General features: G+C 47.6%; 1 protein-coding gene across 4 annotated transcripts in view; it reads right to left on the bottom strand.

Moving 5' to 3' along the window:
* Positions 1-13600, bottom strand: part of CUNH19orf44 (chromosome unknown C19orf44 homolog) — a 20525-nt gene extending 6925 nt beyond the window's left edge. For 3 of the 4 annotated variants that reach the window (XM_019416202.2, XM_053897903.1, XM_019416203.2), the window contains exons 1-5: positions 12234-13599; positions 11973-12136; positions 7870-8632; positions 5463-5775; positions 64-137 (exon numbers count right to left, since the gene is read on the bottom strand). In XM_019416202.2, the coding sequence (XP_019271747.2) occupies positions 64-137; positions 5463-5775; positions 7870-8631 (1149 nt within the window). In that variant the 5' untranslated portion in view covers position 8632; positions 11973-12136; positions 12234-13599. Of the gene's footprint in view, positions 1-63; positions 138-5462; positions 5776-7869; positions 8633-11972; positions 12137-12233 lie in introns of all 4 variants that reach the window. The other variant, XM_019416192.2, reaches the window with a different exon arrangement.
* Between the last annotated feature and the right edge of the window lie 193 nt (positions 13601-13793).

Genomic DNA, 13793 nt, shown 5'->3' with positions numbered 1-13793 from the left:
AGCACAATGCTACCAAGCGTCTCCACGTAACCTACCGTGAAAAATTAAGTTGGCTGTACTCACTTTCCGTTCCAAGTCTGAGTTCTCACGGACAGCTGGAGCCAGATCATCGAGGGATAAAAGATTGACTCGAAAATCTGTAATTAAAAATGCAACATGACATTCACTCATTTACATACCACACGGTATTTACCATTATGTCATAGGCACTGGGCTAAGTGCTAAGAATAGAAACACAGAAGCGTGCAGTCTCGGTCCTTAATAAGCCAGCACAGGGATCTACACGTGTTTTCTCTAACTAGCAAATGGTTTCCACTTTGCACCCTAGACTGTACCACAGTTAACTCAGCTCTGTCGTTATGGTGCAAAAACCACCACAGACCACGTGTAAACAAATGGATGGGGCTGGGTTCCAATAAAGCTTCATTTCGGGGCACGTGGGTGGCTCAGTCGGTTAAGCGTCCAATTCTGGATTGTGGCTCAGGTCACGATCTCACGGTTCGTGAGTTCAAGCCCCTGCATCGGGCTTGCTGCTGTCGGTGTAGGGCCCCCTTTGGATCCTCTGTACCCCTTTCTCTCTGCCCCTCCCCCCCAAAAATAAACATTTTAAGTGTTTTTAATGTTTATTTTTGAGACAGAAAGAGACAGAGCATGAGCAGGAGAGGGCCAGAGAGAGAGGGAGACACAGAATCCGAAGCAGCTCCAGGCTCTGAGCCGTCAGCACAGAGCCCGATGCGGGGCTCGAACTCACAGACCACGAGATCATGACCAGAGCCAAAGACAGACACTTAACCGGCTGAGCCACTCAGGCGCCCCAACAAATAAACATTAAGAAAAAAGCCTCTTTAGTTATAAAAACAGACACTGAGCCAGATGAGTAGATGACAGCAACACAGTAAAGAATGTGTGGTGCCCAGGGTGTGCAAGGTAGGGGGTGTGGGGACAACTCAAGCAGACATAAAACTAGACCCGAAGTGTCGTAAGTTCCCACTTAAAGCAAGTTAAGGGCACAGGAGCCCAAGGAGAACCAGCATTCGGCATGCCAGCTGGCCAGTCGCCAGTGCCTGAGACTTGGGAGTCTAGAATCCTCTGTGGAGTTCTCGTGTTCCAAACAGACCTCTGGGAACCCAACAGATGAGCCCACTCCTCTAGGTGGGTGGGCAGTGGACATCGGCCAAAGTTGGCAGCAACTTCTATTGCACAGTTCAGTTCAGGCCCTGAAACACGGGCAGGGGGCGGGGTGTGAGAGAGAGAGAGAGAGAGAGAGAGAGAGAGAGAGAGAGAGAGAGAGAGTAAGTTGGAAGGAACAGGCAAGAGTAGGGTCCTCTGGGCAGCAGGCACAGGGCTGGAAGCGAGAGAGAGAGAGAGAGAGAGAGACAGAGGGAGGTCCACACCACCTGTCCCCCGCACCTGCCCATCCTAAGCCCTAGAGTGAATCCCCCCGTCACCCCAGTCCTGGGGGCTCACGTCTCCTCCGAGCTCTCTGCTTCTGTCACTGCCATTCACATGGCAGGCAGGTCCAGAGACACATCCCTGGACAAAGCGTCTGAACTAAAAGGCATCCGGCTGGCCCAGAGCAAAGGCATAGGGGTGATTCTGAACTTGAGCACTTGGGAACAGCATTGGCACTGGCCGAGGAACATTACCGTCATGTAGGCCAACCCTAGCACGCACGCGTCTCCTGTAGCAGAGGGCCAGCTGAGGGGCTTCACAGCCACTTCTGTGGCTCTGCCCCCACTTGACGGATGAGAAAACTGAGGCACAAAGCGCCCGAGACTGCACAACCGGTAAGAGGCAGGGCCAGGACGCCCACCCAGCTACGTCAGACTCAGAATGTGCTCACCACTGCCAGCTGCCTCCCTCTCTCGAAGCTACATCTGGACAAGGGAGGGCAGGGGCTGGCCACCAGGAGAGGCCCCTCCAGGCCAGCAGTGAGGACAGAAGGGCTGCCGGGACCGGCAGTGTGGACAAACAGCAGAAACCTGGGTCTGTCACCTGCCCCACCAGCCTATACCCGTCTTCCCATCCACATGATGAGGGAGGTGACATGGGGCCAGGGGAGCAGGGACACCCACTTACTAAACTCTCGGGCCCAAGGATCAGAGCCACTGAGGGAGCTCAAAGGGGTATCTCACATCGGCAGCCAAGAGCCCATCCCCCTGCGTTCTCTGACCCTAACAAGGGCACCGGAAGGAACCACCCTTCATGGCAATACTTCCCCTCAAACCCCACCCCGATAGAGCTTCTACTGCTGACCTCCCGGGGCATGAACACCCACGTTAGTCTGTGATGGGATTCAGGACACGCTACCCCAAAATACAGCACCTTGGCCTACTGAATATCTCAGATGGGAGGGAACTTGAACATGGCACGCGCTGCAAGAAGCCTCTGCCATTCTCCCTTGACCTGCTGCAAGGGTCTCATGTGAGAAGTGCACCCCCCGCCGCCACCCAGAGGAAAGGAGCATCCCGTTTCCAAGACAGAGGGACCCCAAGAGGAATCACAGCAGGCCTCGCCAAGTCTGGCCCCGTTTACCACCCTTAGCTCGTTTCCTTTTGTCTGATCACGTTTTTCCAGTACCTTCCACTCCTCATCGAGCCTAGAGTAAAAACGCTCACACACTTAACTGTTTTTTTTTTTTTTTTTTTTTCCAGGTCTGGTTTCCTTAGGAAGGCTCTGTGTCCCATAAAACTTACGTTGAATATTTAACATCTATTTAATAACTGTATGCTTTTCTCTCAATCTGTCTTTTGTTGCAGAGCTCCCACCAGGAACGTAGAAGGGTAGCAGGAAAAAGCTCTTTTTTCATCCCGTACCAGAGTCACGAGCTACGGGTCACCCAGCGCACAGGGGGCAGGGCTTGTGTTGGCCTGTTTGCCATCGTCTTCTTGCTAACACCACCCTTGCCACGTGCCAGTGCCCAGCACGCCCTCAAGACACAGTTTAGGGGCGCCTGGGTGGCTCCGTCAGTCGTGCGTCCAACTTTGGCTCAGGTCATGATCTCACAGTTTGTGGGTTCGAGCCCCGCGTCGGGCTCTGTGCTGACAGCTCAGAGCCTGGAGCCTGCTTCAGATCCTGGGTCTCCCTCTCTCTCTGCCCCTCCCTGGCTCATGCTCTGTCTCTCTGTCTCTCAAAAATAAACATTAAAAATAAATAAATAAATAAAAAAAATAAAATAAATAAAAAAATAAATAAAAAAAAAATAAATAAATAAATAAAGACATTTTAATTTGGGTCTCACAATGAAGCACCCCAGAGGGAAGACATTAAGTGTTGGGTATACATCTTTTCTCTTTCTCCTTTCTTTCTTAAATATGTGTAATATTGGGATAAAAATAATATTGAATAATTTGAAATAACAGAAGTGTCTAATTGTGACTGGTTAGAGATTTACTCCCTTTTCTGAATATAAAAAGGAAAGGAGGTAAATTCCTCTTTCACCAAAAGAAAAATCGCGTTGCCTTTTTGTCGTATGTGGCTCTAGGATTTTGTTTTCAGGTTATTGCTCTGTAATTGGTCAGGGTTACTGAATGAAAACACTAAAGACGGAACATGGCACAAAAACAGACACTCAGATCAATGGAACAGAATAGAGAACCCAGAAATGGACCCACAAACGTATGGCCAACTAATCTTTGACAAAGCAGGAAAGAATATCCAATGGAAAAAAGACAGTCTCTTCAGCAAGTGGTGCTGGGAAAACTGGACAGCCACAGGCAGAAAAATGAACCTGGATCACTTTCTTACATGATACACAAAAATAAACTCACAATGGATGAAAAACTTAAACATAAGACAGGAAACCATCAAAATCTTTGAGAAGAAAGCAGGCAAAAACCTCTTTGACCTTGGCCACAGCAACTTCTTACTCATCACGTCTCCAGAAGCAAGGGAAACAAAAACAAACATGAACTATTGGGACCTCATCAAAAGAAAAAGCTTCTGCGAAGGAAACCTTCAGCAAAACTAAAAACCGACGGAATGGGAGAAGATATTTGCAAACGACATATCAGATAAAGGGTTAGTATCCAAAATCTATAAAGAACTTATCAAACTCAACACCCAAAATACAACCCGGTGAAGAAATGGGCAAAAGACATGAATAGACACTTCTTCAAAGAAGACATCCAGATGGCTAACAGAAACATGAAAAAATGCTCAAAATCACTCATCATCAGGGAAATACAAATCAAAACCACAATGAGATACCACCTCACACCAGTCAGAGTGGCTAAAATAAAAACTCAGGCAACAACAGATGTTGGCAAGGATGCAGAGAAAGAGGATCTCTTTTGCATTGTTGGTGGGAATGCAAGTTGGTGCAGCCACTCTGGAAAACAGTATGGAGGTTCCTCAAAAAACTAAAAATAGAACTACCCTACGACCCAGCAATTGCACTACTAGGTATTTATCCAAGGGATACAGGTGTGCTGTTTCAAAGGGGCACATGCACCCCCATGTTTATAGCAGCACTATCGACAATAGCCAAAGTATGGAAAGAGCCCACATGTCCATTGATGGATGAATGGATAAAGAAGATGTATACATATATATATGGCCAGAGTTCATTCTTTTTGATTGCTGAGTAATACTCCATTGTATATATGTGTGTGTGTGTGTGTGTATGTGTGTGTGTGTACATATACATATATATATGTGTGTGTATACACACACACACACACACACACACACACACACACACATATATGGAGGGACCAAGTCTCTCTCTCTCACACACACACACACACATATATATATATATACACGTGTATATATATGTGTGTGTGTGTGTGTATGTCTGTGTGTACACATACATATATATATACACTCCATTGTATGTGTGTGTGTATGTGTGCATGTTTATATATATATATATATATATATGCACACATACACACACACATACAATGGACTATTACTCAGCAATCAAAAAGAATGAAATCTTGCCATTCGCAACTATGTGGATGGACTAGAGAGTATTATGCTAAGCGAAATTAGAGAAAAACAAATATCATATGACTTCACTCATATAAGGACTTTAAGACACAAAACAGATGAATATAAGGGAAGGGAAGCAAAAATAATATAAAAACAGAGAGAGGGACAAAACTAAGAGACTCTTAAATATGGAGAACAAACAGGGTTACTGGGGGGGGGGGGGGGGGGTGGGAGGGGGGATGGGCTAAATGGGTAAGAGGCATTAAGGAATCTACTCCTGGAATAACTGTTGTACCATATGCTAACTAACTTGGATGTAAATTAAAAAAAAAAAAAAAAAAAAAAAGGAGCAAAAATCTGACTTGGCTCCTCCACCAGGAAAGGTGGTCAGGAAGTAGAGGGGGTGGCATGACCAATGCATTCCCCACGGCAATACCCAGTGATCCCCCCCCCCCCCAGGGACCCTCTAGGTGGTCTTGCCCTTCCTGCCTAGGGTGACAGGTGGGCACAGGGCCATGGGTTACCATTCAGGCTGTCATCGGCAGCTTCTGAGGGCGACTGATCGTGAGGCTCAGGCTCACTCCTTCCGGGGGAGAGCTTGCCATGTGGCGTCATGGAGGCTGATTTTGAAAAGGTGCCAGTGATGGACAGTGATGCTGTGCAGGCGGCTGTGTCCCCTGAAGCGTGAGTCTGTGGGGAGCGAGCTTTTGAGCGCGTGCTGCGAAGGGTCCCGTCTGCTGACTGTGAGGCTGGCAGACATGATGTCCAAAATGGCTTTGGGCCGGGAGGTTCCTCACTGGGTAGTGAAAGGATTCTTGGTTGAGTTGGGATCTGATCCTACTTTGGCGGAAATAAATGAAATTAATTATCAAACAGGTGACAAGGAAGTCCTTATCACTGAATAACGCGGCCAGAGTAGGGCAGGCCAAGGATTGGCGATCAAAGAGTTCTCTCTCTCTGGGCCCCTTTCTTTCTCTCCCTTCATCTCTAGAAGTCCAGGTACAACATTTAGACGAGATAATATTGGGACTGCAGTGCAGAAACACTGCACAAATAATCAGAAATATCACATGGCTTTCAAACAAATTTGGTTAATTACACCGTTTCTAAATTAAGGCCCCTGAGTGCATGATCTAGGAAAGCCTGAGCCTGCAGCAGAATCAAAATAAATGGGCAGATTTTTTCCCCCTTAAAATGCAGCCTTTCCATCACTTTATACCCACTACGATGGCTCCAGTAACAAGTGCTAGCTCTAATAAGCAGCGTTGGAGAGGGTGTGGAGAAACTGGAACCCTCGTGCACTGTGGCCGGGAACGCAAAACGGCGCAGCTGCTTTGGAAAAGTTTGGCACTGCTTCAGTAAGTCACACAGAGAATTACCACAGGACCCGGTAATTCCGCTGGTAGGGAGAGCCCCAAAAATTGAAAACAGGGACTCAAACAGATACGTGTACACAAATGCTCCTAACAGCACTATTCACAAATAGCCAAAGGGTGGAAAAGACCCAAATGCCCATCAGTGGATGGTGGATACAGAAAATGTAGTACATTGACACGATGGAGTATTACTCGGCCATGAAAAGGAAGGAAACACTGACTCCTGTTACGATGTGGATGAACCTCGAAAACATTATGCTCAGAAAAGCTGCCAGTCACATAGGACCATGTACTGGATGATTCCGTGCATGTGAAATGTCCAGAACAGGCAAATTCACGGACATAGAAAGCTGATTAGTAATTTTCAGGTGCTGGAGGGAGGGGAAAACAAGGAATGATCATTTAACAGGTACAGGGTCTCCTCAGGGGTTGATGGAAACGTTCTGGAATTAGACAGAGGTAGTACACTGGCGCGACATCACGAATGGACTAAATGGCACTGAACCGTTTGTTTTAAAAATGTTAATTTGAGGGATGCCTGGATGGCTCAGTCGGTTAAGCATCCGACTCTTGATTTCAGCCCAGGTCTTGATCTCCCGGTTTGTGGGTTCGAGCCCTGAGCTGGGCTCTGTGCTGACAGTGTGGGAACCTGCTTGAGATCCTCTCTCTCCCTCTCTCTCCGTTGCTCGAGCTCTCTCTCTCTCTCTCAAAATAAATATATAAACTTTAAAAAATAAAAAAGGAACGAAAGTAAAACTGTGGATTTTAGATTATGTGAATTTCATCTCTATTTTGAAAAACAGAAACGCAGCTGTCCCAAGTTTCCTGTGCGGCCCCACGATCCGTCATACAAAGTGCAGGCCTGCGCTGCGCACACTTACTCCAGATACTGCAAAACTGCCTAATGTCCCAAACCCTGTCACCTCACGGCAGGCCCAAAACAGGCAGCCGTGGTTGGCTGGAGCCCAACGGTTCCTTGTCAAATCCCTTCCTCAAGTAGCTTACGGGTGACGGCTGCTGTCAAACCTTTGTAAAGCGCTGTGACACACAGTGCAGACGCGAGGCTTGGTTAAGAATAAATACACGCAGGGGCACCCGGGTGGCTCAGTCGGTTAAGCTTCCAACTTCGGCTCAGGTCATGATCTCACGGTTCATGGGTTCGAGCCCCGCGATAGGCTCTGTGCTGACAGCTCACAGCCCGGAGCCTGCTTTGGAGTCTGTGTCTCCCTCGCTCTCTGCCCCTCCCCCGCTCACATTCTGTCTCTCTCTCTCTCAAAAATAAACATTAAAACAACAAAGAATAAATACATGCAGGGGAGCCTGGGTGGCTCAGTCGGTTAAGCGTCTGACTTCGGCTCAGGTCACGGTCTCACAGTTCGTGAATTTGAGCCCCGTGTCGGGCTCTGGGCTGACAGCTCACAGCCTGGAGCCTGCTTCGGATTCTGTGTCTCTCGTCTCTGCCCCTCCCCAACTCATGTGTGCTCGCTCCCTCTCTCTCTCTCTCACAAATAAATAGTAAAAAAAAAAAAAAAAAAAAGAATACGTAAAAACTTACCGAGAATACTTTTGTTTGTTCTTTCTCACTGACTTTGGAGCTGATGAAACGCCGATTCGTGTATGTTTCTTTTTCTCTAGAAGATTCTATCAAGCCTCCTAGCAACTCTTTCATTTCCTCCTCATCGCTGTCTGGAGAATCTAGTTTTCTAGTGGGTTTTTTCTCTTTGGGTGTTTGAAAACTCCTCTCTTTTCCACAATGTGTTTCAGGGAATCCATTTTCAACGCGTGGTTCCCTCTTCTTTAGAAACCTACTGACCTTCCCACTCTGTGTGCCGCTCCCGGCCGTGGGAGTTTCGTGGGCTTGTTTCTGGGTTTTCTCTGGGCCGTGTGAGGAAAGTCCGACTGTGCTCCTGGGAAGGGCTGTATCTGCGCTCCTCGGAAGACTGTCCTCGGGGGTCTTCAGGTCAGATTCCACATCAGACAAATCCGCCTGAGCTTTCCGATTCATGATCTTGGTTTCCAGCTGAGTCAGTTTTGTGAGCGCAGCGCTGGCCCTGAGCTTCGAGGCAGTGATCGGGGGTCTCCCCGAAGACAGTCTGAGCCCACCCTCCACAACAGCATTCTCTTTCGGGAGTGAGTATTTTACACCCATAGTTGGGTGTCCTTTGAGAAATCTGCTGCGGCCGGGTGCTATTTGGGTAAGACTTCTACCGATTTTCAAGTTTCTGATTTCTTCCATTTTTGAATCCTCTAAGGAAAGATCACTAAAATCACCAAAAATATTGCGCATGGGATGGCCGGTTCTTCTTCTGGAAGCCATTCTGCGGGGGGAGGGGGGGTGGGGGTGAAGAAAGAAAACTTAGAGTAAGAATATCTACCTGGTGTTCATACCATGCATTCAAATCTCTCAAGGCCTCCCATTTTATTTATTTAAAGTTTATTTGTTTCTGAGAGAGACATACACAGCGAGCAGGGGAGGGGCAGAGAGAGAGAGGGAGAGAGAATCCCAGGCAAGCTCCACAAGGTCGGCGTGGAGCCCGATGTGGGGCTCGAACTCACAAAACTGTGAGATCATGACCTGAGCCAAAACCAAGAGTCAGTCGCTTAACTGACTGAGCCACCCAGGCGCCCCTCAGCACCTCCCATTTTAAAGATCAAATCTTTCTTTGCAGTCTGCCTGAAGCGCTCCCTTCAAGCCCCATGATGGCAATGAAAATGTCAACACCCAGTACCACTGGCTGAATTGCCGTTCAATGCCAGGTCTTTTTTGACATTTACTTAAATTCAAATTAGTTAATACGTAGCGTGGTATTGCTTTCAGCAGAATTTAGTAATTTATCGCTTACATATAACACCCCGTGCTCATCCGAACAAGCGACCTCCTTAATGCCCATCACCCATCTAGCCCATCCGCCCACCCACCTCCCCTCCAGCAACCCTCAGTTTGTTCTCAGCGTTTAAGAGTCTCTTAGGGTTTGCCTGATGCCAAGCTCTTAAAGGAGACACGTTGCACGTCAGACAGAAGAGCCAGAGCCTCTCAGCCTCCAACAGTGAGCCCGGCGCTCTGCTCAGAGCTGTATTATCTGTTTTAATCCTCATGCAACCTTGAGGCAGCTAGTGTCACCTCCCCCCGCCAGCTCTCGTTTTAAAGAGGAGGTGAAAGAAATAAAAGCACCTGAAGGTTAGGTCACCGGTTAAGGTCACCGGTCAAGGTCCCCTGGCTGGTGAGCAACAGAGCCAAATTCAAAGCTCAGGTCTGATTCCAAAGGCCCCCTTGTTCCCGACAGAGCTCCACTGCCTGGCCAGTGACACGACCACTACTCCAGGAGTCCTACTCCCCACTGGCTCCCCACATCAGCGCTCCTCTATCCAAGTATCCTCAGCTCTCTCACAAGGAACTGCTTAACATCAGCCTGTATTTAAGGACCCTTCCCTCCGCAGAAAATCTCACTTCACTTTAAGGGTAAAAACCACCTGGGGCGCCTGGGTGGCTCAGTCAGTTGAACGTCTGACTTCGGCTCAGGCCGTGGTCTTGCAGTTTGTGAGTTCGGGCCCCGCGTCAGGCTCTGTGCTAACAAACAGCTCAGAGCCTAGAGCCTCCTTCGGATTCTCTCTCTCTCTCTCTCTCTCTCTCTCTCTCTCTCTCTCTCCCCCTCCCCTGCTCATGCTCTGCCTCTCTCTCTCAAAAATAAATAAATGTTAAAAAAAAATGTTTTAAAAATAAAGTTTAAGGGTAAAAACCACGGCCCTGGAAGGGTGGAGGGGCTACAGACGGACACAGCAGCACCCACCCAACGTTGATCACGTGTTGTGCGCACACACTGGTGAACAGCCTTCAGCGGGGCGGGGTCAGTGCTTTTATCATATTCTCAGTGTTCCTGCGTGCCCCTGAGAGAATAAAAATGACCCACCCCAAGATTTAAAAAGGTTTCAAAGAAGTTTAAAGTCTCAAAAAAAAACCATGGAAAAATATGGCATGGGTGGCTGTGCGTTTGCTGCAGCCCCTTTAGTAAGGAACTCAGCAACAGCAACGAAAATGTGAAAAGCAGAGGCCCGGCACCCGGGCAATTGGAATTTGCCTCCGATTACACTCTCAAATGCACATTGATGTGTATGTGCGAGGAATGTCATGGCAGCATCGTCTGTACCCCTCAAGCGCTTGAACCCATCCGTAAAGAGCCGGGGAAATCCAGAAGACCACGTGCAGACAAGCGAGTGCTACGCAGCTGTGAAAAAGCAGTGAGGGAGATCTGTGTGCATAATGTCGTCTCCAGCGTAGTATGTGAGGCAGAAAAGACCAGGTGCACAACCACTGCTCGTTTCCATCCTGTTTGAGTGTTTTAACAAGGCCAAGTGTTATTTTGTTGTTTAAAAAGAATTCACTGTGGGGCGCCTGGGTGGTGCAGTCGGTTAAGCGTCCGACTTCAACCAGGTCACGATCTCGCGGTCAGTGAGTTCGAGCCCCGCGTCGGGCTCTGGGCTGATGGCTCGGAGCTTGGAGCCTGTTTCTGATTCTGTGTCTCCCTCTCTCTCTGCCCCTCCCCCGTTCATGCTCTGTCTCTCTCTGTCCCAAAAATAAATAAAAAACGTTGAAAAAAAAAAAATTTAAAAAGAATTCACTGTGAGACCTGAAGGAGCCTTTTGTCCCATCCCTGTCCACTTGGAAAACAATCTTACGAGGATTACCAGATTAAATACAGGACACCCCGGGATGTGAATTTAAGATAAAGACTAAATAATTTTTTTTTTTTTTTTTAAGAGAGAGAGTGTAAGCAGGGTAGAGAAGCAAAGGGGGAGAGAGAGAATCTTTTTTTTTTTTTTTAAGTTTATGTACTTATTTTGAGAGAGAAAGCAAGAGCACACACATGCCAGCAGGGGAGGAACAAAGAGAGGAGAGAGAGAGAATCCCAAGCAGGCTCTGCGCTGTCAGCACAGAGCTGGACACAGAGCTCGAACCCGCAAACTGTGAGATCATGACCTGAGCCGAAACCAAGAGTTGGACTCTTAACCAAGTAAGCCACCCTGACACCCGGGGTGAAAGAATCTTAAGCAGGCTCCATACTCAGCACGGAGCCGAATGCGGGGCTCGATCTCACAAGCCTGGGATCATGACCAAGAGTCGGACGATCAACTGACTGAGCCACCCAGGTGCCCCAATAATTGTTAAAATAGAAGTATGACCCACATATTTTTATGCTAAAAAGTAGTATGTTCCAAATAGTTTCATACTAAAAAATTATTGGTTGTTTGTCTCAAATTCAAATTCAACTGGGTGTCCCATACTTTTATTTGTAAAATCTGGCAACCGTCTGTCTTATGCACCTTTCAAAGCTGAACTCAGGGGCACCGAGGTGGCTCAGTCCATTAAGTGTCTGATTCTTGATTTCAGCTCAGGTCACGATCTCACGGTTCGTGAGTTCCAGCCTGGCATCGGGCTCTGTGCTGACACCATGGAGCCTGGTCGAGATTCTCTCTCTTCCCCCTCTCTCTGCCCCTTCCCTGCACTTGCTCTATGTCTGAAAATAAATAAACTTGTTAAAAAAAAAAAAAAAGCTGAACTCAAATGTTTTGTGAGAGGAAAAACATTGAACCCAGCCCTAAGATTCTGTCTGCAGAAGAGTGAATCGTTTTTCTTTGACTCTGTTTTTCTGCGTGGCGTACCTGCTTGCTCATCCCCATCTGGGTACTTAGAGTGCCTCGCACAGGCCTGACCACAGGGGTCAGTGAAGGCAAAACCAACCACACCTGACAGAAACAGTGCAGGAGTCCTAGCCTGTGTGACGCTGGACAAGTTACTTGACCACTCTGTGCTTCGGCTTGCTCATCTGTAAAACGATGACAATTATTCCCTTCATAAGATTCCTATGTTCATTGTAGGACATGGAATAAATGGTAAGATTTAGATAATAGTGTTTGGAATACCTGCATTAGCGGGCTTTTAGCAGGAAGGACGTGGTAAAGAGGAAGTAGAGACTGCTGGAACGTCAACAGCTACCTTGGTTGATATTTTTCTAACCGAGGCTCAGGAGATGACTCAGCCCCCACCATTCTATGGGTCAGAGGGAAAGCCCGACCACCAGGCCAGGTTTAACAGCGTCTAGTTTTTCTGAAAAGTTTCCCTAGGTTTAAAAATAAATCAACAATGGTTACAAAGGCAAGTTTTATGTTCTATCCATTTCATCACAACTAAAATCGATATATTTTTAAAACACAATTAAAAATAAACCTATGGGCAAAGGATATGAACAGATACCTCGCTGAAAAAAAAAGAAAACATACAAATGGCCAATAAGCACATGAAACGATGTTCAACATCACTAGCCATTAGGCAAATGCAAACCAAAACCACCAGATCCCAGTTCACAGCCACTAGAATGCCTACAATCAAAACCACAGATGGGGCGCCTGGGTGGCTCAGTCGGTTAAGTATCCAACTTCGGCTCAGATCATGATCTCACGGTTTGTGAGTTAAGCCTGAGTCTGGGCTCTGTGCTCACAGGGTGGAGCCTGGAGCCTGCTTCGGATTCTGTGTCTCCCTCCCTCTCTGCCCGTCCCCCACTCGCATTCTGTCTCTCTCTCAAAAATAAACATCAAAAAAATAAATTAAAAAACTAGAAACTGTAGATAATAACAAGTGTTGCTGAGGATGTGAAGAAATTGGTGCCCTCATACACGGTCATGGAGCATTACAATGGTACAGTCACCAATTTGGAAAACAGTCTGGCAGTTCCCCTGTAGCCAAAGGTGCTTGAAATGTATGCAAATGTTCATATTAATTATTATTCATAGTAGGCAAAAAGTGGAAACAACCCAAAAGTCCGTTAACTAGTGAATGGATAAGAACCGAGGTCCATCCATCCAATGAAATACTATTCAGCATTAAAAAAAAGAATATGGATACATACAACAACATGCATGCATACATCTCGGACACATCATGCTAAGGGAAAGTAACCACATACTGTATGACCCCTTTCATAAGGATCATCCAGAAAACGCAACTTTATGGTCAGAAAGCGCATCAGTGGTTGCCTGGGGCTGGGAGGAGGAGCGAGGAGGGACTGCAAAGGGCCAGGAGTGATATCCTTGGGTAGACAGAAAAGTTCTAAAGCTGGATCTTGGTGACGCTTGCCCCACTTAGCAAACTTATTGAAGTAACAGAGTTGTGCACTTACAAGGGGTGGATTGTACGGTAGGTAAACGCATCCTCAATAAAGTTGTTAAAGATAAATAAACCTAACTTTGAACACACAGGCGCCTCTCACCCCATCGGGCTCTTCCCACCCCCCCCAACTGCCCCCCGCTCCCCACCACCGGCCTGGAGCGACCCACCCCGGCCCACGATCCCAAATGGGCCCCGACGGGGAACCAGGCGTGAGGCCCCTACCCTCCCTCAGCCCGACAAGCCCAGCTCCAGAACGTTCCCCATTTCCCGCAACTCCTCTCCCAAATCCGGTCGCCAAGCCCGGCAGCAACCGGGCC

The sequence above is a fragment of the Panthera pardus genome, unplaced genomic scaffold (assembly GCF_024362965.1).
Source record: "Panthera pardus isolate Hobbes unplaced genomic scaffold, ASM2436296v1 HiC_scaffold_8, whole genome shotgun sequence".
Lineage (NCBI taxonomy): Eukaryota > Metazoa > Chordata > Mammalia > Carnivora > Felidae > Panthera > Panthera pardus.
The sequence above is the reverse complement of the archived record's forward strand: the minus strand, read 5'-3'. Positions and strand labels throughout refer to the sequence as shown.